Below are 24,672 nucleotides of genomic sequence, written 5' to 3'. Positions count from 1 at the left end.
AAGTGAGGTCATACATGAAAAGCACTTGATACAGTCCCTAGGACATGGTTGGCACTCAAATCAAAGCAGCGGTAACAGCGGCTGTTGTTGCTGTTATTATTATGATGAAGCCTCCTGTTTGATAAAGTTGAAAAATTTTGAATGTCCATGTTTTATGCTTATAATTTCAGAGCTGTTTTCTCTCCGTTTCAGATCAAAGCTTAATCAGCACCTTGCTGGAATCCTTGTTTTTAGTGTCTCCTTTCCATCTCTTTCTCAGTATGAGAGGGCCTGTTGGAAATGGAATAATTTCACCTCCTAATAATCTGTTGGCAAGGAAGATGCCTAGAAAAAAAAGAAACAATTCAAAAAGAATCTTAAATACCCTATTTTTTTAATTTCAGCAACAGACTGTGAATAATTGCTAAGCCCCTCACTTTCTTTATCATTTTTTAATTTCATTATTATCATTATTATTATTTTAGAGACAGGGTCTCACTATGTCACCCAGGCTGGAGTGCAGTGGTACAACCGTAGCTCACTACAGCCTCAAACTCCTGGTCTCTAGTGATCCTCCCACCTCAGCCTCCTGAGTAGCTGGGACTGCAGGCACATGCCTCCAAACCCGGCTAATGTTTTAATTTTTTATGGAGACAGGGTCTTGCTATGTTGCCCAGGCTGGCTGCAAACTCCTGGCCTCAAGTTATTCTCCCACCTTGGCCCCCGGAAGTGCTGGGATTATAGAGATGAGACACTGCACTCAGCCCTCTTTTTTTTTTTTTAATTTTAGCAATGTATTTTACTTAACCCAACATTTGATGCATACAAAAATATTGTTAGGTATTGTCCATTATTATTATTTTTCATTCTAAGCCTATTTCAGTCAAGCCTTGCCACAATTCAAGTGCTCATGTGGACGAGTAGCTCTGTTATTGGACAGGGTAGCTCTATACTAAGAAATGGCCAGGATGTGACAGATCCATTCTTGAGGGCGTAGTTCTTCTCAGCCTTCAGTATACATTGCACTTTTTTTTTGATAGTATCAAATTTTGCCATAAGCTTAACTCTGATGGATACTTGCGCTCATAACACATTTCTATTAATTAATTGTTTAAATATCATACTATTACCCGTTTCAGTGAGTTACCTATACATTTCCTTACCTTTATGATTCTGTGTAAGAGACAGTCCCTGGCTTTATTGCACAATTGTTGCCATGAATGTACCATGTTGTAGGCAGAAGGCAGATGCTCACCCACTGGTGGGGTGAGACCAATGCCCGTGTGTAGGATTGAGATTAGACATCACCCCTCTCTCTTCTCTTGAATGAATCTATAACTGGCCATGGATCAAATGCTGTGAGCTGAGGGGTCCCTGGAAGAGCTCTTCTTTACCTTCCTTCCTTTTACCATTTAGAGATCATTCAACAAATATTTAAATTCCTGCTCTATGTGACTCGTTTTGCTGGGCACAGAGTATACAAAGAATACCATTCAATCTCCTGGGTCTTGAAGAGTCCCCAAGAGGAGAACCAAACTTTCCTGAAGCTTCTGCTTGGTTTCAGCTGCAGATTCTTTCTTCTGAAGGAACTATCAGACAGATATCCATAATATAATAATAATAATTCATGTTTATACTTTGTATTAATTCACTTACGGGCATTTTTAAATCCTCTCCACAATTCTCCAAAGAAGGACTCTTTTGTAGGCAAGAGAACTGAGGCTTGAGAAGTTTAATGGACTCACCCGGGGGTGGTGAGACCAGTTATTTGAATCTGGGGAGTCTGGCCCCAGAATAGTGTAATTCCTGCAAGCTGCACCTGCTTTTCTCCAGCAATGCTGCTATGGTGGACACAGCGATGAAGGGTGGGGGCACCCAGGGTCCCTTGTCTATATCACTCTTCTGATCTCTGGCAGCTGCCTGTGAGGCTGTGAGGCACCCCATCAGATCCAGCCTATGATCTGGTGGAGCACCCTCCCTCCTGAACTCCTAAGGTGGGCACCATCTGAGGCTCCTGGTAGGCACTGGACCAAGAGCTAGACAGAGCCGTGGGTGGGCTGGGAAGAAGGAGCCCGGCACCAGAAGTCCTGAGCAAGAGGAAGCATTTCCAGAAGAGGCACTGTGATCCTACCGAAGGCTTAGTCTACTTAGATCTCTTGAAAGTCATCAGGCTTAACATCTACAGAAATGCACTGATTATTGTTACATGGAGGAAGGGCAGTGGATTTGGGGATTAAACACGTAGATGGTGAATGCCACCTTGACACAGATCTGGACTCACTTGAGGACAGCCTGGGATTTGCTGTTTTTGTCAAATGGCCAAAGAGCAGCTTGGCCACGGGTTGGGGGCTTGGAGCTCTGGAGACTCGAGATGTTTAGGCAAAAGTTGCGGGATTGGAGTTGGAAGCTGAACTTGACACTGGCTCTCTAGAGCTTCTCTAGGGAGCTGGGCAAAAAAGAATGGCTGAAGTGTTTGCTTGTGCTCCATGGTAGAATGAGCTTCTTAGAGGGACCTAGGGGTGAGAGGGTAAACCCTTTTTGCCCAGCCCTTGTGTCTCTACCTAAAAGCCTGTGGGCTCTTCTAATTTCTCCCTGTGGGTTTTGGACCCCTCATGGGAAACACAAGGCTGGGCCTCCCTGCTGTAACTTTGTGCACCTATGGATATATTTCCTTTTCCTCTTTTTCTGTCTCCCTTTCAGAGCCAAGAAGAAGAGCAAACCCTTGAACCTCAAGATCCACAGCAGCGTAGGCAGCTGCGAGAACATCCCCTCTCAGCAGCGCTCCCCGCTGCTGTCCGAGCGCTCCCTCCGCTCCTTCTTTGTGGGACACGCACCTTTCCTGCCTTCCACCCCTCCTGTTCACACTGAGGCCAACTTCTCTGCAAGTAAGTCACCCTGCCGGGCTGCACTGGGAACGCTTGCCATGCCACCTCCTTCTCCCCAGCACCTGCTGTCCTCTGTGCCAGATGCAAACTCTCTCTTCTTTATCTCAAGGGCTTGTGAAATGCTCACTGATAGAGCTTCACCCATCCTCTGCCCACAGCCCCCCCATCTGCCTATGCCACTCATGCCCATTTGGATGGTTTTGGAGGGGGGCATAACTGACGCTGGGGAGGTTGACTGGGTGTTGTCGTTGGTCCCCGGTTCCTGCTCTTTCCCCTGAAGTTGTGAAGAAAAGATAGAGAAAAGCAAGCAGGCATTCAGGGAGGCACCCGCCCTCTCTCTCCCTCTTCCCGGCTGTCTCTCAGCTGCCTGATTACAGGATTTTTCTTGGCTGCTGTGGCTAAGGCATCTATGATTAAGTTTTGTATTTTTTTCCCCACTCAGGTCAATATATATAACCTTTACATCTCAAAGATGTATTTGGGTTCAAATGGGGTTGAGCATGGCCTGAGGTGGTTTACTTTCTGCTCTTACGAATTTCTGCTGGAGACAGGGTGGTTATTACTTAGAGCGGAAATGGAACTTTTTGGTGATGGAGGGCTGGTTTAATCTTCTCTACCCAGAGGCCCGATTTGCTGAACAGGCACAGATGTGGTCAGAGGGGCACCCCCCCCTGAATAAAGCCCAGCCAGTCCTCCAGCCAAGACAGCAACTTTTATTGATTGGTTGCTCAAGAGAAGGAAGGGCTCTGAGAATGTAGAAGAAATAACCCCTGGCCCTTAATTCAGCCACAGGCTGTGCACGTTGTGTTGCTGCTCTGAGAAATGATGAGACATGTTCACTGAGCCCTGATACATGCTAATCACTCACAGGCAGGGCCCCATTTAGTTCTTGCAAACAATCCCTCGCGCAGATGGATTATTCCCATTGTACAGAAGGGGAAACTGAGGCCCAGGGATGTCAAAGAACTTGCTCAAAGTCACACAGGTGTTGAGTATTTGAGCTGGGATTTGAATTCGGTTCTTTCTAACACATCACACATCATTTGATAACCATGACCGCTCAAATACTCAGCAGAATGCCTTTCTCTAAATATGGGGTTTCCTTCATTACTTTTATCTAAGGGTTCTTACACTTTGAGAATTTGACAAGATCTATTAATTCTGTGCCTGGAAAAAAAGGCAGGCACATGTAATATCCAACATCCCACTAGATGGTTAGGCTGGGGCCCGAATAGTGAGCTTGGTTTATAGCCCGTGGGTGTTTATGGCGCATCCGTGGTAGGAATCAGCTGAGGGTATGGACTGATGAACCATGTGGACATCAGTTAGGAGTCGGTCCAGAGGCTGCCTTGTCTTGGTGCCCAGGTTAGGCAGGCTCTAAATCGAGCAAACTAAAATAGTACCCTCGACTCCCAGGTCCATACCAGAAGGCCAATTTATTAATTTGTCCAGAGAAATCACTGCCAGAGAGAGCACCCTTCATGACGGTGGGCCTGCATGGTAGTCAAAGAGACTGGCTGCATGAGCGTGGATGAAGAAAAGCGTGATAGTGACAAGTCCAGTGTGTAGCAACAGCCAGGTGAGGCAGATGTCATGACCAGGAGCAGATGCCTGGGTTTGAACCCCAGTTATTCTACTTTTAAGCAATTATGTGTGACCTCAAGTGAGTTCAAAGCCTCTGAACCTGTTTCCCCATCTGTAAAATGGGGACAATAAGAGGTTCATCTTGCAGACAGTTGTGAGGATTAGATGAGCTCATGCATGCCAAGCCTTCTGCACAGTTCCTGGCACACAGTAGGTGCATAATAAATGGTGGCTTTTATGATGATGTTTTATTCTTGAAGCATTTACAGCCTGTGGGCTGATGGTTAATTTGGGGCTTCTGTGGTTAAATGCCTTGCAGTTTACTTCCCCTCCCCACTTCCCCATGGCCCGAAGAGTGCTTGGCATTTACCTTGGCATGACTCTGGGTGACTGCCTCTAGCAGCCATCTGTCCTTGGTCATCGCCATCCTATGAGTGAATGTCAGCCGGGCCCCCTCCAGGGGTTGGCCACTGCTCTGCACTTTAGTTTTGGCCAGAGTAAAAACATCTCCTTCCTGCTTTAAAAAAAAAAGACAACAAAACACAGATTTAAACATTTGAGCCCCCGTCCCTACCAAAGAGTTTTTGAGGATTCATCATGGCTTCTAACTTTTTGTTCCCGCCCTGGTCTCCACCTAAGAGGAAAAGCTTTTCTGCTTGCCTGTGGACAGGAGCAAAGTCCTTCATTAAAAGGTGGCTCCCAGCAGTCAGAGGCACCAGGAGCACAACTGCCCCTTGGACAGTCTTGGTTCTTCAAAACAGTTGCTCTCTGAGCTCCCAGAAAGAAGAAAGACAGCATTTGAGTCTCAGTGGAAGAATGAGTGCGTAACCCAAATATTAGCTGAAACCCCAGGGACCAGTTCCCTATCTGTTGATTCTAACAAGTAATAGAAACAGAGGCAGCCTGGTGTGGGGCAGGCAGGTTCGTTTGGGAAACGAGATGCTCTCTGTTGGAATCTCAGTGTTGCCGCCGGTTGCCTTTGTGGCCTCTGTCTCTGCCTGGTGTGTCAGCTGCACTAATTCAGTTAAGACTCACCCCAGTCTGTGAGGCAGGTGCTAGAATTCCCATGTTACAGATCAAGAAACTGAGGCTCAGAATGGTGCATGAATTTGTCCATGGGGTCCCTTCTGAATCCAGATCCAATCTAGCCTGTGTTGTATCACTTCAATGTGGCAAGTTCCTTCCTCTATCTGGGTCTCAGTTTCCCCAGGGGTATGCACTCCCTGAGGGTCCATTTCAGTGACTCTGAGGTCTAGCCACTGAGTTTTCCTAGGCAAATCTTTTGATGCAATTAGAATGCTGGTTTTGGGGACTCTGGGTGGGGCTTGGGGTTGGGAGAACACAGCTATCAGGTGCCGACTCCTCCTTGTTGGTAATAGTTCCCATTCCCACGCCACTGTGAATTCCAGAAGAGAACTCCCTGCTTTTGGGCCCTGGTGGCAGCCTTCCTCCTGCTGAGCCAGCCAAGGGGGCCCCTGGGGCTGCATCCCTGCCAGGCTCAGTCTGTCTGCCTGTTTGTAACTGTCGGCTCTGGCTCTGGTCTGCACTGTGAAGGGTGGTGACACGTCATCTTGTTACCCCATGATGGTAACGCCTGGGGACAGCATTAGGCAGATCTGGCTGTAGTGTGGCCAAGCCTCACAACCTCAGGGTGCCCAGCCACCTTGAGTGGGCTGCGAGAAGGACATCACCTTCTTGGGGCTTACCCTACTCCCCTGGCCTGGGAGTGGTGAGTGGGGAGAGGGAGGGAGGGGAATGGCAGGAGCCTTCGCTCATGGAGGAATCTGTCTCCAAGGTTCACCAGCCCTTGGGGTTCATAGCCTCACTCAGGTAGGGCTAGAATGAAAGACGTCAGATGCTTCTGTTCACCATGGGAGATATTGACTCAAATGAACCTGCTTCCCAGAGAAATAGAGAGCAGTGGACTTATCTCTCCACCCTTGCTGTATTTATTCTGTGTTGCATTTGGGTGGGCCACCATGCTCTGGTGGTTTGCTTAGGTGCTCTTCACCAATGGATCATCTTTACCCCAGCAATCTGCAAGCTCGTGGGCTCCTTGTAGGCTATCTCTGATCCCAGCTGATGGAGGTCAGGCTTTCTTAAATCCCCTAAAGAAAGGCTACTTCACAGTGAAAGAGTGCCACCTAGATGGAAGGAATAGTTGTCATCATTCATTACCAGCTGGTAGAAGTGACTTCGGGTTTAAAGCAACTAACTGGATGCTGTTAAGTCGCTGGACAAATTACTTAACCTCTTGAGTCTATTTTCTACCCGGCAACAAGGCAGTGAGGATACAATGAGAAACGCATGTAAATTCCCTAGCATGGGGACTGGTACTTAGAGCACTGAGTCTCAATAAAGGGTGGCTTTGGGAGCCATTGCTGTATGTTACATGATGAAGTGGCTTGCAACAATGATGAAAACCATGTTAATAATAGCAATCGGCATGTATTGTGTTGACGATGCTCCAGGCATTGCACAAAGCAGTTCACTTTTATTATTTCATTTAAACTCCATCATCCTCTATAAGGTAGCTACTACTATTATTCCCATTTTACAGATGAAGAAACGGGTTGAGAGAGTTTAAGCAGTTGGCCCAAGGTCACAAGGTCAGGAAAGAGGTGAAGTTTGCCATCCTTTTGCATCCTCCACTCTGCAGTGCTCGGTTGTGAAATTGCAATGTCATCTTCATTAAAACTTGCTTGCTCATTAGGTAGGGAACTGAACATGCTCACGTTTTCTCTCCAATGCACTTGCATCACGGGGGGACTGTGTTGTGGGTGACAGCCTTGCTCAAAGGACGCCTCTTTGTCAGTGCGCTGTGCTCACTTAGAAAGCAGCACCCACATTGACTAACCATTTGCTGCTCCACCTAGACTCTGTTGTTATTATTCTAGGGATCTGTCGTCCCAGGTTGTAGCCATCCCCGTAGGGGCCAGGCAGTTGCAGAAAGTAGCCAAAATTGCAAGCTGCAGGAAGCTCCTGCGACTCATTCATCCTGGACATCTCTGGTGGAAGATGAGGAATGACATAGTAATTTTGCCACCTGCAGTTTTCTGGGTGTTTCTTTATTAGCTGCCCATGACTCACTTAGAATGCTGGTTTTGGAAACTCTGGGTGGGGCTTGGGGTTGGGAGAACACAGCTACCAGGTGCAGCAGCTTCAGGGCAGCAGTTACCAAGGGGAACAAGTGACTGATGGTTCCAGAACTTCCCCATCTTGGTCGTAATGACACCAGCTGGAGTTACCCACAAGGCCTGGGTCTTATGAAATATTGTCCTTCATGAGGTGTCTTGAAAGACGGCAGCCCCTCTGCTCATCCCTACTCTAAGCAACTCCTGCTCTTGTCCTGGGGACAAGCTAAGAGAGAGTTGACCCTCTTTTGATAGCCTGGCCTTGCGTGTACCTTGAGGCTGAGTCAGAAGCCTGGTTTGTCGAGGAAGGCAGCAGGTAGCAATAAAGACTGATGGAGCAGAACTGCCTACTCCCAAGAAAGCGGCCGCTGGAAGGGTTATAAAGAGACTCAGGAGGGGGGGTGATTATATAATGGGGTTTAATGAGGCTTAAGGCCAAGGTTCATTACCCCCCAGAAGAGAGGGAGGAGAGGCTCGTGTCTTGACAGAAGTTTGCTGGCTGAACCACAGTTTTGTCTCAGAAGTGGAAGATATTTTGAGCAGTTTGGGTCTGACCGGACTCAGTGGTGCCAATTCCAAGGGGAAAGTAGATATCCTATTGGAGTTACCCAGAGAACTTCGTTCCCCCAAAATGAGCTGGGGTTGGTGCTGGTATCTCCTCTTCCCCTGGGGACTCAGCAGACACAGGAGGTTCCACGTTGCCTGGCGTCTTTTAGAAACTCAGGCCCCAGCAGCTTTTTAATGGGTACTGACCACCTGCTACATGCCAGGCAGGATGTAGATGATTTGCAGGCATTAAAATATATAAACCTGGAAATAAACAAAATGCTACAGAACAGTTCCTAAAGAAAAGCACTGATCTCTTGCACTATTCCTCCCCAATCCTGCTTCCCAGAAGCAACCAGCTTAACTCCTTCTGCCTAGTTATTTTGGTGATCACAACCACAATTTAAACCAGGTTCTACCGGGGGTTCTCCAAGTGTGTTCCAGACCACCATCACCAGCAGCAGCAGCATCCCAAAGCTTGTTAGAAATGCAAATTCTTGCTCTTCCCTTCCAGCCCTATTGAATCAGAAGTTCTGGGGAGAGGTCCAGCAATCTGAGTTTTCACAAGCTCTCCAGGGAGTTCTGCAGGCTGGCATTTCAGAATCCCCGGGTTATATGACAGTTTTTTTTTAAAGCTTTCATTCTGAAGTAATTTCAAATTTACAGAAACGTTGCAAGAACAACACAGGGGACTTCCAGGCCCCTCTTTACTTAGATTCACTGGTTTTTAACATTTTCCTACATTTGCTTTTTTCTCTCCCTCTTTCTTTCTCTTTCTCTAATTTTTGTGAACCATTTGGGACTAGGCTGCATACTCTCTTACATAACCATGTAGAGTTACCAATTTCAGTAAACTTGACATTGAGTCAGTACTTTCATCTCGCCAGATTCCAATTTCAGCAATTGCCCCAATAGTATCCTTTAGAGCAATTTTTTTTTTTTTTCTGGTACAGGATCGAATCTGAGGTCACATATTGTGTTTAGCTGTTATGCAAGCTAGAACAGTTTCTCAGCCTTTTTTGTTGTTGTGTATGACTTTGGCCTCTTTGAAGAGGAGGGGTCAGTTACTTTATAGAACATCTCTCAATTCGGGTCTGCCCGATGTTTCCTCCTGGCTGGACTCAGGCTAGATGTCCTTGGCAGGATGCCTACATTAAGTGGCGTTGAATCTTTCTTAGTATATCACATCTTTATAGACAACTCCACTGTGTGGGATCAGGAGACTTAAGGTCCTTCTGTGCCCTGCACACTTGCCCCGTGGATTTCCAGGAAGCCAGGAGCCCAGCCCTCATCCTTCCTGGTGCTTCTCTGTGATGGGATGGGAGTTATTCCAGGTGTAAGTTGCTCTCAAAGTGCAAGAAACTGACACAGAAGATAAAGTCTGGATGTAAGCAATTGGCCTTAAGGGACTGCACGTGTGTCAAATTGTCATGATTCATTTGCAGATGTATCTATTAAATATCTTTATGTTTCAAAGGAGTTTTCAACCTCTTGTTTTGTGTGTTCATTTCCACCCCTGTTTAATGAGGTGGATTCGGCCTTGTCATGGGTTGAATTGTGGCCTCAAAAAGATGTGCCCAAATCCTACCCCACACACCTGTGGATGTGCCTTATTTGGAAATAGGGTGTTGGCAGGTGTGATCAAGTTAAAATGAGGTCATTAGGATGGGCCCTAGTCCAGTATGGCTGGTGTCCTCATAAGAAGAGGGAAATTTGGACAGAGATACCAGGATGGCACCAGGTAAAGATAGGGACAGAGATTGGACTGATGTGTCTACAAGCCAAGGAACACCAAGGATTGCCAGAGCCACCAGAAGCTGGAAGAGACTCATGAGGACATGCTCTCCTCAGAGCCTCCGGAAAGAACCAACCCTGCTTTGAAAATCAAGAACCTCCTTAATCTTGGACTTCTGGCCTCTAGAACAGTGAGAGAATAAACCTGTCTTGTTTTAAGCCACCAGTTTTTGGTATTTTATTATAGCAGCCCTAGGAAACCAACACAGACCTCCTCCTCATTTTCCAAATAAGAATAAGGAAAGGCAGTACCAGGTCCAATCTGTATAATCATGGCAAGTCAATACCTATTCAAAGTCTCAGTGTCACCTTAAATGCCAGCTGGAACAGGGCTTTTCCTCTGAGATACCTACTGGGTTCTGAGAAGTACCTGAAAAGAGTGTAGCAGCCTGATGTGGGGGAGAGAAGAAAGAGGTGAGGCAGGGGCAGCTGCTCTCCAGCCCCAGCAGGTGTGGCCGCGTGGAGATGTGGGCCCAGCACTGTGCTGCCAGATTGTTTGATTTGTTCAGAAGTTGGAGATCCTGACTTTTACAAGCACTCTCCCATTTTAAAAATGTTAGCAACCAATTATACATCCTTTGACACTGTATAAGCCCATATTGGATAACTCCACAGATTTGCGGGTTGCATTTTGTTTGGGGGCTGCCAATTTTTAATCTCTGTTCTAGGATAGATGTCAGAGCTGGAAAGGGCCTCAGAAATCACTGAGTCCAGCCCCTTGTTTTACAGATGGGGAAACTGAGGCTGGAGAGTAGAAAGGACTTGCCCAGGGCTATAGAGCTGGGGCTTGAACCTGAGTCTCCTGATGCCAACCAATGGCTCTCTCCATTATATCAAGAGGGTTGCAGAACAGCAGTCTCTGCTGCCACTCAAAGTGCTCAGCAACAAGGTGGTGGAAGTTCAAAGGAAGTTAGCGTGTCTTTGTTTAAATGGTGACACTTTTTGTATGTATGGAGGGCTGCTGAAGCATGCGACGTGAGCTGTATGTGTGTGTGCATGTGTGGGTGTGTATGTTCCATGAGAGGCGACTTCTGGGTTCTTATCATCAGTCTTCTCTTGTCCCTGCCTACACATTTTGTAGTTCATGCCCTAGCAAAAACAGTTTGGGCTCAGCATGCAGTAGACAACCTCAGACCTTTTGTTATGATTGCTCTCACCAGGAGTTGTGGCGACCAAAATTGGTAGGTAACTGCTTGGCGTTAGAAAGCAAGGGGGCCATTTGTGTCTGTTGGAGTTAAGTCCTGATCCTCAGTCAGGTACATGCTGTCAGAGTGGGCAATCCCATTCCCCCTCATCAGGACCTGTGTCTGATCGTTCCTGCCTTTGTCCCAGTAACCCCTCTCTTGAGCATCAGCTGATTTCAAAACATCAGCTGATTTCTATCTGTGATAGAACTGTACGGTGTACACAAGGCATTCGTATTCCTTATCAATGCCCCTGCATCCCCATTCTGTGGATGAGACAACTGACGTTCCAAGAGAGGAAAATTCCTGGCTGGCAGTTACATAGTGCATCAAGAGGCAAGACTAAAAACCATAACGCCTTCAGACACCAGGTTGCACTCTTTCTGCACATGACTTGGCCTGACCTCATTTCTATGAAGTGGTAACGCTGCAGGGGGGTTGGGTTTGTTTCAATCAAATTTACCCTCCTCCCCAACAAGCCAGGTCCTCTTCTGGCAGCCTCGTCTTGCCCATCTATCCAGCTGGGTAAGCCTATATTTAGGTGTGAACTTTGACCCTTCTTTTCCATGATGCCCTATCTTCCATGTCTTGTTGAGTGAGGCTTCTAAATCAGGGGTCAGCAACCTTTTTCTGTAAAAGGCCAGATAGTAAATATTTCCAATTTTGCAGGCTGTATGATTTCTGTGACAACTACTCAACTCTGCCATTGTAACACAAAGCATCCAGAGACAATACCAAAACAAATGGCTGTGTTTCAGTAGAACTTGACTTACAATAGCAGGCGGAGGGCCAGATTTGTTTCGTGGGATGTAGACTGTGACCTCTGTCCTTCCACTTTTTTTCATCTCCTCCTCCATCATCACCACCCTTGTCCAAACTATGCAATAGTTTCCAAATGGATCGTCCTGTATCCACTTTGACCCAAATCCAATCCATTGATGTAATCTTCCCAAAGTGAAAATCTGGCTCTCAACCCGAATTAAGATAAGATTCTACCACAATCTCCCACTGTTCATAGTCTACAGCCAAGATCCTTAACGTGTCACTCCAGACCCTGGCTGGCTCCTGTGCTCTCTCTAGCTTCATTTTTCTCTCTCTGCCCCGTCACATGAATTCCTTCAATGAACTATGCTCTCTCTTGCCATGAACTCTTAGGCTAATGGACACATGCTCATTATTATCACTTCCATCTGAATTAATGTTTCCTTGGGAAAGCATTGCCTGACATTCTAAGTTAGATCAGTTACACCTTTTCTCATCTCTGTACTTTTCTTTAGAAGCACTTAGCACAATGTGCAGGTATATGTGTACTTATATGAGCATTTGTTTCATGCCTCATTCCCCTAATATCAGTTCCATGAAGGCAGTGACTACGTCAGTCTTGTTCATCACTGTGCCTGGCATGGAGCTAGCACACACAAAATAGTTTTGAATAGATAGCAACGAACATTTTTGAGCATTCACTTTGTGTCCAGCACTGTGAACCTTTAGCTACTCAGGACCTAGATGGCAAAGGACAAAGAATTCTACTTGTTGCCCTCCAGAGCTGCAGGGCTGGCTGGGCTTGGCTTCACCCAGGCAGGAACTGAAGTCTCTGGATTTGGATGCAGTCTTTGGATTTATGGATGGTTCTCCTGCTTAACTGACTAGGGAAGCAAGTGTCCAAGCTGCCCCCGAAACCATTTTGTTGATTGAAAAATAAGCAGCTCTTTATCACTGCATGGTGGTGTTGGTGATTGGGATTCATGGTTGGTTACAAGTGAGAGGTAACCCAACCTAAGTGTTTTGTTTTGTTTTTAAATATAAAGGTAATTTATTGACACATGTAACTAGAAGGTCCATAGGCTGTGTAGCCTTCAGGTATGGCTGGATCTAAGGGCTCTGTTCATGTTGTGACTTAGTCTCTATCTCTCAGCCCTGCTGTTTTTAGGTCGGCTTCACTTTTATGCTCTATTTGGTGACAAGATGGCCCCAGCAGTCTCCCCTATTCTAGTCCATAGCGGCAGAGTAAGATTGTTTAGATCTGAGATTCACTCTGAATCCACAGGCTTGACTGTGTACTCATCTCTGAACCAATCAGCAGAGCCAGAGAAATGGGATGGATACTTACTGGCTTTATTTGGGCCATGATCTAAGCTACGGGCTTAGAAATGGAGAGTTTCGCAGTATTAGTCAGGATTCTTTTAGAGGGATAGAACTAATAGGATATATATATATATATATATGTATATATATCCTATTTTATATATATATATCCTATTATATATATATCATATTATATATATATCCTATTATATATATATACACACACACACACAAAGGGGAGTTTATTAAGTATTAACTTACATGATCACAAGTTCCTACAATAGGCTGTCTGCAAGCTGAGGAGCAAGGAGAGCCAGTCTGAGTCCCAGAACTGAAGAACTTAGAGTCTAATATTCAAGGGCAGGAAGATCCAGCAAGGGAGAAAGATGTAGGCTGGGAGGCTAGGCCCATCTCTCCTTTTCCATGTTTTTCTACCTGCTTTATATTCACTGGAAGCTGATTAGATTGTACCCACCCGATTAAGGGTGGATCTGCCTTCCCTAGCCCGCTGACTCAAACGTTAATTTTTTAGATTCAGTTTCACTCTTGTTGCCCAGGCTGGAGTGCAATGGCACGATCTCGGCTAACCACAGCCTCCACCTCCTGGGTTCAGGTGATTCTCCTGCCTCAGCCTCCTGAGTAGCTGGGATTACAGGCATGTGCCACCACGCCCAGCTAATTTTGTATTTTTAGTAGAGGTGGGGTTTCTCCATGTTGGTCAGGCTTGTCTCGAACTTCCAACCTCAGGTGATCCACCCACCTCGGCCTCCCAAAGTGCTGAGATTACAGGCGTGAGCCACCGTGCCTGGCCACAACTATCCTTCATATAACCAGAAATGCACCAATCTCTAACCCAAATACTATTATATAAAGTTAACAATACTTAAATGCTGATACGCAGACAATAAATCTTATGTCACATGATAAAGGAAAAGGAAATAAAATGAAGATATTTTCTTAGTACAAGGGTATACGTACACAAACATGTGTTTAACAAAAGAAGGAGGAAATACTCATGACAGTTATAGTCCTCATTGCTGCAGCTGGTCACGTGGTCATAGCTAGTATTGATGACTACCTTCTACTACCCATTCTGTATTCCGTTTGCCTTCAGCAGGCACCTCAGCAAGTCATGGTTTTTTTCCTGCTGGAGTGACACAAACCTTCATTCCTGAAGGGTCCAGGTCATTTGTAGTCCTGCCTGGATTGGGCTGTTGTAGTTTCCCATTGATCTTAATCACAGTGCATGGTAATACTCAGAGATGCCCTAATGGATCTCCTGTATTCCATGCGTACTCTTCCTTACCTCCATTGTGGAGTAGCAGACTGGTTTCATCTTGATAGTCTGGGTCATTCACCCCAGCCAGCATTGTAACTCCCTTCTTAGCCTGTTGACTTAAAGGTAGGAGGAGCTCAAAGTGTCCAGGTGGCAATTTTAACTTCCAGTTTAGTGGAATCGTTGTGTCTCCTGGTGGCAGCGTTCCTCCCTCTGGAACTAAGACCTCTAGGCCAGCAGAACGTAATGTCGTGGGATCAGGAAGCAAAAACTTTGCTAGTGGATCACTATGGGTGATGGCGGGTGGTGCCACTTCCGCCCCTTGATTCCTGGACCTGTGAATCCTGGCTATGGGAGAAAGAGTACCATATATTGGATGCCGATTCAGAGCATACACGGCCTTCTAGAGAACTTTGCCCCAGTCCTGCAGAGTATTGCCACCTAGTTGGTGTTCTAATTGTGACTTCAAAAGGCCATTCCACCGTTCTATCAATCCAGCTGCTTCAGGATGATGGGGAACATGGTAAGACCAGTGAATTCCATGAGCATGAGCCCATGCCACACTTCTTTAGCTGTAAAGTGAGTGCCTTGGTCAGAGGCAATGCTGTGTGGAATACCATGATGGTGGTGGATAAGCCATTCCGTGAGTCCACGGGTGGTAGTTTTGGCAGAAGCATTGTGTGCAGGAGAGGCAAACCCATATCTGGAGTAAGTGTCTATTCCAGTGAGGACAAACCTCTGCCCTTTCCATGATGGAAGAGGTCCAATATAATCAACCTGCCACCAGGTAGCTGGCTGATCACCCTGAGGAATGGTGACATATCGAGGGCTCAGTGTTGGTCTCTGCTGCTGGCAAATTGGGCACTCAGCAGTGGCCGTAGCCAGGTCAGCCTTGGTGAGTGGAAGTCCATGTTGCTGAGCCAATGCGTAACCTCCATCCCTGCCACCGTGGCCACTTTGTTCATGGGCCCATTGGGCGATGACAGGGGTGGCTGGGGAAAGAGGCTGAGTGGCGTCCACAGAATGGGTCATTCTATCCACTTGATTATTAAACTCCTCTTCCACTGAGGTCACCCGTTGGTGAGCACTCACATGGGATACAAATATCTTCACAGTTTTTGACCACTCAGAGGGTTCCATCCACATACCTCTTCCCCAAATTTCTTTGTCACTAATTTTCCAATAATGCTTCTTCCAAGTCCCTGACCATCCAGCCAAACCACTGGCTACAGCCCACAAATCAGTATATAATCACACATCTGGTCATTTCTCCTTCCAGGCAAAGTCCACAACCAGGTGCACCGCTCGAAGTTCTGCCCACTGGGAAGATTTCCCTTCACCACTGTCCTTCAGGGATGTCCTAGAAAGGGGCTGTAGTGCGGCAGCTGTGCACTTTCGGGTGGTGCCCGTGTATTGTGCAGAACCATCTGTGAACCAGGCCCTGGTCTTCTCTTCCTGTCAACTGATCATAGGGAGCTCCCATGAGGCCATCGGTGTAGGCTGGGGAAGAGAAGGCAGGATGGCAGGAGTGGAGATCATGGGCATTTGAGCCACTTCCTCATGTAACTTACTTGTGCCTTCAGGACCTTCTCAAGCCCAATCCCGTATATGCCACTTCCATTTGATGATGGAATGCTGCTGTGCACGACTCACTTTATGGCTACATGGGTCAGAAAGCACCCAGTTCATGATAGGCAGTTCGGGTCACATAGGCAGTTCAGGTCACATTGATGACCCATAGCCAAATGTACAGTTTCCACCAAAGCTTAGTAACAGGCCAAGAGCTGTCCCTCAAAAGGAGAGTGGTTATCTGCAGAAGATGGCAGGGCCTTGCTCCAAAATCCTAGAAGCCTCTGCTGTGATTCACCTATGGGAGCCTGCCAAAATCTCCAAACAGCATCCCTGTCTGCCACTGACACCTTAAACACCATTGGATCTGCTGGGTCATATGGCCCAAGTGGCAGAGCAGCTTGCACAGCAGCCTGGACCTGTTGCAGAGCCTTCTCCTGTTCTGGACCCCACTCAAAACTGGCAGCCTTTCGGGTCACTTGATAAATGCACTGGAGTAACACATCCAAATGAGGAATGTGTTGCCTCCAAAATCCAAATAGGCCCACTAGGCGTTGTGCCTCTTTTTTGGTTGTAGGAGGGGCCAAATACAGCAACTTATCCTTTACCTTAAAAGGAATATCTCGACAGGTCCCACACCACTGGACCCCTAGCAATTTTACTGAGGTAGAAGATCCCTGATTTTAGTTGGATTTATTTCCCATCCTCTGGCATGCAAATGCCTCACCAATAAGTCCCGTGTGTTTGCTACTTCTTGCTCACTGGATCCAATCAACATAATGTCATCATGTAATGGACCAGTGTGATATCTTGCAGAAGCAAAAAGCAATCAAGGTCTCTCTCCGAATAAGATTATGACACAAAGCCAGAGAGTTTCTATACCCCTGAGGTAGGACAGTGAAGGTATATTGCTGGCCTTGCCAGCTGAAGGTAAATTGCCTCTGGTGGGCCTTATGGACAGGAATGGAGAAAAAGGCATTTGCCAAGTCAATGGCTGCATACCAGGTAACCAGAGATATGTTAATTTGCTCAAGCAATGAAACCACATCTGGTACAAGTACAGCAGCTGCAGTTGGAGTTACCACTTGGTTAAGCTTATGATAATCCACTGTCCTTCTCCAAGATCCATCTGTCTTCTGCACAGACCAAATGGGAGAGTTGAACAGGGATGTGGTGGGAATCACCTCCCCTGTGTCTTTCATGTCCTTGTTGGTGGCACTAATCTCCACAATCCCTCCAGGGATGCAATATTGTTTTTGATTTACTATTTTTCTAGGTAGAGGCAGCTCTAATGGCTTCCATTTGGCCTTTCCCACTATAATAGTCCTCATCCTACCAGTCAGGGAGCCAATGTGGGGGTTCTGCCAGCTGCTGAGTATGTCTATGCCAATCATGCATTCTGGCACTGGGGAAATGACCACAGGATGAGTCCGGAGACCCACTGGATCCACTGTACATCAGACCTGAGCTAAAACTCCATTAATTACCTGACCTCCATAAGCTCCTACCTTAACTGGAGGACCACAATGACGTTTTTGGGTCCCCTGGAATGTGTCAGCTCAGAGTCAGTGTCCCTGAAATGTCTGATCATTTCCCTTTCCCCAGTGCACAGTTACCCTGTTAAAAGGCTGGAGGTCTCCTTGGGGAAGGATGGGAGAAAGATTCACTGCATAAATTCTCTGTAATGTAGTGGGGTCCTTCCACAAGGGACCCAGCCTCCCCTTCATTCAAAGGGTTCTGGGTCTGTAAACTGGCTCAAGTCTGGAAATTGACTGAGGGGCTGTGATTCTCTGTTTTTATAATTCAAATTAGTCTTTTGTCCATCCTACCTAGAAATTTTCCGTTTGTATAATTTAAGTAGGAATGTAGTAGGCTTCCTATCAATTTCACTTCTAGGAACACTGTGATTAATTAGCCAATGCCAGAGATCTACATGAGTCAGAGTATTCTTTTTTTATTTTTTCCATAAGTTATTGGGGTACAGGTGGTATTTGGTTACATGAGTAAGTTATTTAGTGGTGATTTGTGAGATTTTGATGCACATATCACCCAAGCAGTATACACTGTACCATATTTGTAGTCTTTTAATCCCTCGCCCCCCTCCCACACTGCCCCTGAGTCCCCAAAATCCACTGTATCATTCTTATGCCTTTGCGTCCTCATAGCTTAGTTCCCACATATCAGTGAGAACATACAATGTTTGGTTTTCCATTCCTGAGTTACTTCACTTAGAGTCAGAGTATTCTGATTGCCACTTTGCCTTTGCTGTCCATTACAGTAGCTACTCTCACCTTGCCTTTGACAGTTGAGTGCTGCCACTTGGCCCTTGCCACCTTGGGATCCAAGTATTCCCCTTGTATGTAGATTTTGTAGTTGAGTGACTGTGGTTCCTACCATTAGATCTGACATACAGAGAAGAGCAATTACAGGGCTCTTCAAAGATGTAGGTGCTGCCCTCACAAATCTATTTCGTAAGACATTGGTCAAGGGTATATCTTCTGGACCCTCCCAGCTGGGATGAGTAGGTCTAAAGTGACTAATCTACTCCACCATCCCAATCTCCCTGAGCCTTTGGATCTCTTCCTCTACATTAAACCAAGGGAGATCAGGCATTTCCAACTCACTCACAGTGGGCCATCTTTTAATCCATATTTCGGCTAACCAAGCAAATAAACTATTAGAACCTTTTTTTAACTCCCCAATATGCAACATTAAATGCAGAGTCCCTACTTAGTGGGCCCAATTCAATAAATTCAGCCTGATCCAACTCTGTGTTCCTTCCCCCATTATCCCACACCCTTAATATCCATTCCCATGCCTGTTCTCTAGATTGCTGTTTATATAAATTGGAGAACTCAAACAGTTCTTTTAGAGTGTAGTGCACCTCCTCATGGGTCACACTCTCAACCTCACCTTCAGGGACCCACTGGGACTTTAGTGTGGTTATAGGTCTAGAAGCAAACCGGGGTATTGGGGGTGGCTCCTGAGGAGAATCAACATTATTTTGCCTGGCAACTGCCTCAGGGGAGGCCATCACTGTTGCCTCAGGCAGGGCAGGGTTTATCCCCTCAGACAAAGGTGGAAAGGCTGATGGCAGCATGGATTGGGGAGGGGATGTTGCCATTTCTGGGGATAGGGAAGTTGTTCCTTCTGGCAAAAAGGGTCCATCAGAGTTTACAAACTCAATGTCCCCAGCTTCATCAGGGTCCTCCCACAAATCCCCATTCCAAGTTTCAGGGTCTCATTTTTTTCTAATCAATGCCCTCACTTTAACAGTAAACACCTGGTGAGGCTGTGCAAGCACCTTTCATTGCAGGTTAACCAGCCACTCACATAGTAAGAGCTTATGTCTGTTTTTCCACAATTTCAGCTCTTTCTCTACAGGAGATAAGACTCACTCAGGGCAACCTTAGTAGATTTGAGGTTCAGTATCTGTTTCTGAAGCTGGGAGACAGAATCCCTGAGTTCATAATTTCTTTCATAATTTTATTTCATCACTTTGTCTACTGAACTTAGGAGCAGCCAACCAGCTTCATTGTGTTCCTTGGGTCTCCACATATGGTCAAAGGTATTATGTATAGCGTCACTAAACTCCTTGCCTTTCATAAGCAGTGAATCAGGAGTCTCAAATGCATTTATTCTGCATAACTCTCTAAACAGTTCATGCCAAGGACTATCAGTGTTCTCTATACTATTAGAAGTAGAGTCCTTAGCATTTTTGGGTCTAATCATATTAAGCAGCCAACTCCAGAAACCCCCAAATCAATGAAAGAACTCCATCCTTAATATTCTGTTCCTCTAAAACCACTCCTGGTACCAAAATCTATATTAGTCAGGGTTCTCTTAGAGGGACAGAACTAATAGGAGATATATATGAGTTTATTAAATATTAACTTACACGATCACAAGGTCCCACAATAGGCTGTCTGCAAGCTGAGGAGCAAGGAGAGCCAGTCTTAGTCCCAAAACTGAAGAACTTGGAGTTGTATGTTTGAGGGCAGGAAGCATCCAGCACAGGAGAAAGATGTAGGCTGGGAGGCTAGGCCCATCTCTCCTTTTCACATTTTTCTGCCTGCTTTATAGTCCCTGGAAGCTGATTAGATTGTGCCCACCAGTTTAAGGGTGGATCTGCTTTCCCCAGCCCACTGACTCTTTTGGCAACACCCACACAGACACATCCAGGATTAATAATGTGTATCCCTCAATCCAATCAAGTTGTCACTCAGTATTAACCATGACATTTGCTTAAAAGAGAGAATGAATGCTGGGGAGGCTGACAATCAGTGTTCACTAGAGCAAGCATGAATAATGTGGGGTCCCTGTCTTCAAAGACTTTGAGGAGCACTCCTCCAACCCCAGGCCAGATCAGTTCATGACCTGAATTAGCAGGCTGTGTCTCTACCATTGTACAGAAAACCATTTCAGTTCTCTGTTTCTGTTGGGCTGCATTCCCCAGTGATCCCTGGAAAGGAGTTTCTTTTTTCTCCCATCCCCTGACACTCCTCTAGGAAGCACATAGCCTTCTAGGGAGAGTTAATCATGGTACCAAGTAGAGACTCAGCCCCACTCCCAGGGCAAAGCCATGGCATCCTGGCTTTGGCCAGGCAGGCAATTGAGAGTTGGACAAGCCTGGGTTCAGATCTTATCTCTGCCCTGTATTACTTACCAGCTCCAAGCCTCAGGTTCTCCATCTTTAAAACTGGGCATCATATCCCTTTCTCATGGATTGATTATTGGGATGAAATGAAAGGATCCTAAGCACTATGCCTGCTGCATAGGAAGCAGTACCTAAGTGTTGTGATTGTTGATACTGTTGTATGGTGTTTGGATTTAGGTCAGCTTTAATCCTCATTGGTTTCTGCTGGATATCGCCCCACCCTACAGCATATCTGAATGCAGCAATCAGTATTGATTGAACATCTGAAATGTAAAATAAGATACTGAGTATCAGGGAGGAGTCAAATAAATGTACGTTACAGTCCGTGACCTCAGTGAACTTGCAGTCGAGTTGGTTAGAAGCCCTCTAGGATGCAGGCAAAACTCTGGTCCAGGAGTTGGGAAATCTTGGTTTTCCTTCCAGGGCTGTTACCCCTGGCTGTCTGGCTCTTGTTAGATCACTCAACATTTCAGAGCCTTGGTTTCTTCATCTGGCAAATGTGCATATTGATGCCATCTGCCTACCTCACAAAACTGTTGATTGTTGGGAGGTGGGTGATCACCATTTGGAAACCAGAAATTGTTCAGATGGACAAAGTGTCATTATCCCTGCCTAGTAAGACAGCAAACAGACAGGCAGGGCAGACATTCAGCTGTTGCGCATCTGTAGCATTGTTCAATCTGATTGGTTGGGCATGTTTTTTGGGTGTATGTTCTGATTGGTTGAGTGTATATTTTGATTGGCCAGGCCTATTTTCTGATTGGCTGGGCATATTTTCTGTTTGGCTGAGCATATTTCCTCATTGGCTTGGCGTGATTGGTTGGATATGTTTCTATTTGGCCCATGCCAGCCCATAAGGGTGGTTAAATATTTTCAGTAACACCCCTAAACACAAGCACTTACCTCACTAAGCATAAGAAAATATTCAAGCCTCAGTTTCCTGATGTATACAGTGATAGCAATACCTTCCTGGCAAGGTTATGGTGAAGATTGTAGGAAATGAAATGTTAAGGATTATGATCTGTCCCATCCACAAGACTGTGCTCTGTAAAGGCAATATCTTATCTTTTCTGTTGACTGCCATATCCTCATATCCATAGCCTGCTACATTATAGGCTCTGAACAAGTATGTTTTGAATGCATAAATGAAGCCCCAATGCCTTATGCTAGGGGCACAACGGTTACTCAGTGAATCCAGATTGAGGACCTTAGGGGTCATCAGAGATGAAGGATGCAGTTGGTGTCAGACAATGGGGTGGGGGGTGAAGATTGTGGCAAACAGGAGATCACCTCCTCCTCCACTTCTAAAGAAGGCAGTCAACGTCCAGTCCAAGTCAGTCATTGCTCTATGGGAAAGGGAAAAATTGTCATCACATTATCCAAATTTTCTGAGAGAAGCCAGACATCTAGATTTTTGTAGGTAATCTCAAAATTTTTAAAATATTGGCAATGGAGTAAAATGTTTTTTATAAAAACCATCACAGGTTAAGCAATATATATATGGGGCCACCAGTTTGTGACCATTGGACCTGCCATAAATGGTATGTCCCTTGCTGATTCTTGTAACTGGAACTTTTGTCTTTAAAAAGACAGGGTTAGGCTGGGTGTGGTGGTTTACATCTGTAATCTCAGCACTTCGGGAGGCCAAAGCAGGAGGATTGCTTGAGCCCAGGAGTTTGAGCACAGCCTGGGCAATGTGCTGAGACCCCCATATCTACAAAAATATAAAAGTAAAAAAGCCAGACGTGGTGGTGTGCACCTGTGGTCCCCTCTACTCAGGAGGCTGAGGCAGCAGGATTGAAGTTGCAGTGAGCTATGATCACGCCACTGCACTCCAGCCTGGGCGACAGAGTGAGACTCTGTCACTAAAAATTAGAACAAAAACGGATGGGTCAGACTTCCTTCTCATCCTTAGGACTGTGCTCCTGGCCCCTCTCCTGATCTCCAGCATCACTAACATGCCACAAAAGCCTGTCCTCCCGGCTATGATTATGCTCCTAGGATGTAGCTTTGATAACTTGGATTTTCACCTTGGGGATTTACCTCTTTGTTACTCATTTGAATGGAGGGACTCTTCCTTCTCCAAATAACAGGCTGCTTCCAAGGCCTCGCGTGGACGTGCCACAGCCTCCCACCCATGGCACCCTGGGCCCGTGCTGGCTCCTGGCACACACCTGCACTCTGAGGCTTGGCCCCATCAGTCTGTGGGCAGGATCTGAGACCCTGCTTTTCATCTCAGGCTGAATTCTTCTTGGCCGGGGATAAAAGTGAAAAGTGTTCTACCGTGTCCCATGCTGCTCTGTTGAAGGTCTCTGTTAAAGCCATTCTTTCCTCTGCTAAAAGTCAGGGCATGACCAGGCAGGCGGAGGTGGGCACTTAGCTTCTTCGCCCTTCACTCTCTCCTACCTTAACAGGGAGAGTAAAACCCTCCTCTGTTTACTCTCTTTACTCTCTTCCTCCGTCACATCTGTCTTCAGGTCTGTCTGTCTGGATCATCCAGTCTCTTTTTCTGTTACTTTCTTCCTTGAGCCCTGTCTTCCTCTCTCTTTTCTCTGTGTGGCTTTCACCCTCTCAGTCTTTCTTTCTCCTGGTCACCATGTCTCTCATCTCTGTCTCTGTCTCTGCCTCTCCCTGGCTCTTTCTCCCTCTCCTCTCCCCGCTGGCTGTAATCATCCACCCTTCACAGCCTCATGAACACTGGCAGCCCTTCTGCGCTGCATTCCTTAAAAACCCTTGCCGCTGACAGAGAAGACTTGGAGGTGGTGGCTAGGGGACTGGGGGAGGGAGGGAAGACTAAGCCCCCTCAGAAGTCAGAGCATCTGTCTCTTTGGGAGCAATGCCGGGGCTTTGATGCTAAATACTGAGGAGTGAGAAGGAGGGGGCAGATGGCAGAGGAGGAGCTCTGTAGGGCGGGTGCTGGTGCGCCCCTTCAGAAGAAACTCGATGCTGACTCCATCATGACAAGCCTGGGGTCCTGGATCCCCGGGGTTAATTGGCCTGCCTTGGCCTGCTTCCAGCTGGAGTATTTATTTTCTATTCCCCAAACCCGCCAGGCTTTGGCTGCAGCTTTCTCTGGAAACCCTAGGAAACAGCACCTTGTCCTGCAGTAGCTCTTTCTGGGAGGCTGCGAGCCCTGGTAGGGTCACCTTGGGCTGCCGCCTCACCTGTCTGTTTGTCCATCTATAAAATGGGACTAATTGATGTAAGTGTTCCCGGCCTCGCAGAGCTGCCACGAGGACCCAATGAGCTGATACTGCATGTTATGGGCTGGAAATGGCTGGGTAGGTTCAGCTGCTGCTTCTGCAGAGGGCCAAATAACAAGTATTTTCAGCTTTGCAAGACAATAGCCCTGGCCCTCTGTATTCATGGATTTTACATCCATGGATTTAACCTACTTCAGATCTAAAATATTTGAAAAATCATGGATAATTATGTCTGTACTGAACATGTACTGACTTTTTTCTTGTCATTATTTCTTAAACAATAGAGTATAACAACTATGTACATAACATTTACATTGTATTAGGTATCATAAGTAATGTAGAGGTGATTTAAAGTATACAGGAGGCTTTGTGTAAGTTATTAATATATGAAGACTATGCCATTTTATATCAGGGACTTGAACATATTGGATTTTGGTATATGTGTGGTGTCCTGGAACCAACCCCCTATGGATACTGAAGGACAGCTGTACACACACACACACACACACACACACGCACATACACACGCACATTCCAGAAGACATAAGTGTTTTTCAGTGCTATATTCGGAATTGTAAGAAAAGTTCAAGCAGAGTGGTTTTTGATGAGGCTTCTCCACCCACTGTATTTGATGAGAACATTTCATGCTTAGCCCTCATGAGAAACTAAGGCGTTGATCTAAGATTGGCCACACCGTTCCATCACAGCCCCTTCCAAACAGTCAGAGATTTTGCTTCCAGGAATGTTGGGTGGGGAGGCAGATTGTGAAATTGAGG

General features: G+C 46.2%; 1 protein-coding gene across 3 annotated transcripts in view; it reads left to right on the top strand.

Annotated features, from left to right (window-relative positions):
* KSR2 (kinase suppressor of ras 2) overlaps positions 1 to 24,672 on the top strand; it is a 506,130-nt gene that overhangs the window by 302,813 nt on the left and 178,645 nt on the right. For all 3 annotated transcript variants that reach the window (XM_009426349.5, XM_063785031.1, XM_063785032.1), the window contains exon 5: positions 2,680 to 2,864. In XM_009426349.5, coding sequence (XP_009424624.1) covers positions 2,680 to 2,864 — 185 coding nt within the window. The remainder of the gene's footprint in view (positions 1 to 2,679; positions 2,865 to 24,672) is intronic.

This window comes from Pan troglodytes, chromosome 10 (assembly GCF_028858775.2).
Source record: "Pan troglodytes isolate AG18354 chromosome 10, NHGRI_mPanTro3-v2.0_pri, whole genome shotgun sequence".
Lineage (NCBI taxonomy): Eukaryota > Metazoa > Chordata > Mammalia > Primates > Hominidae > Pan > Pan troglodytes.
The sequence above is the reverse complement of the archived record's forward strand: the minus strand, read 5'-3'. Positions and strand labels throughout refer to the sequence as shown.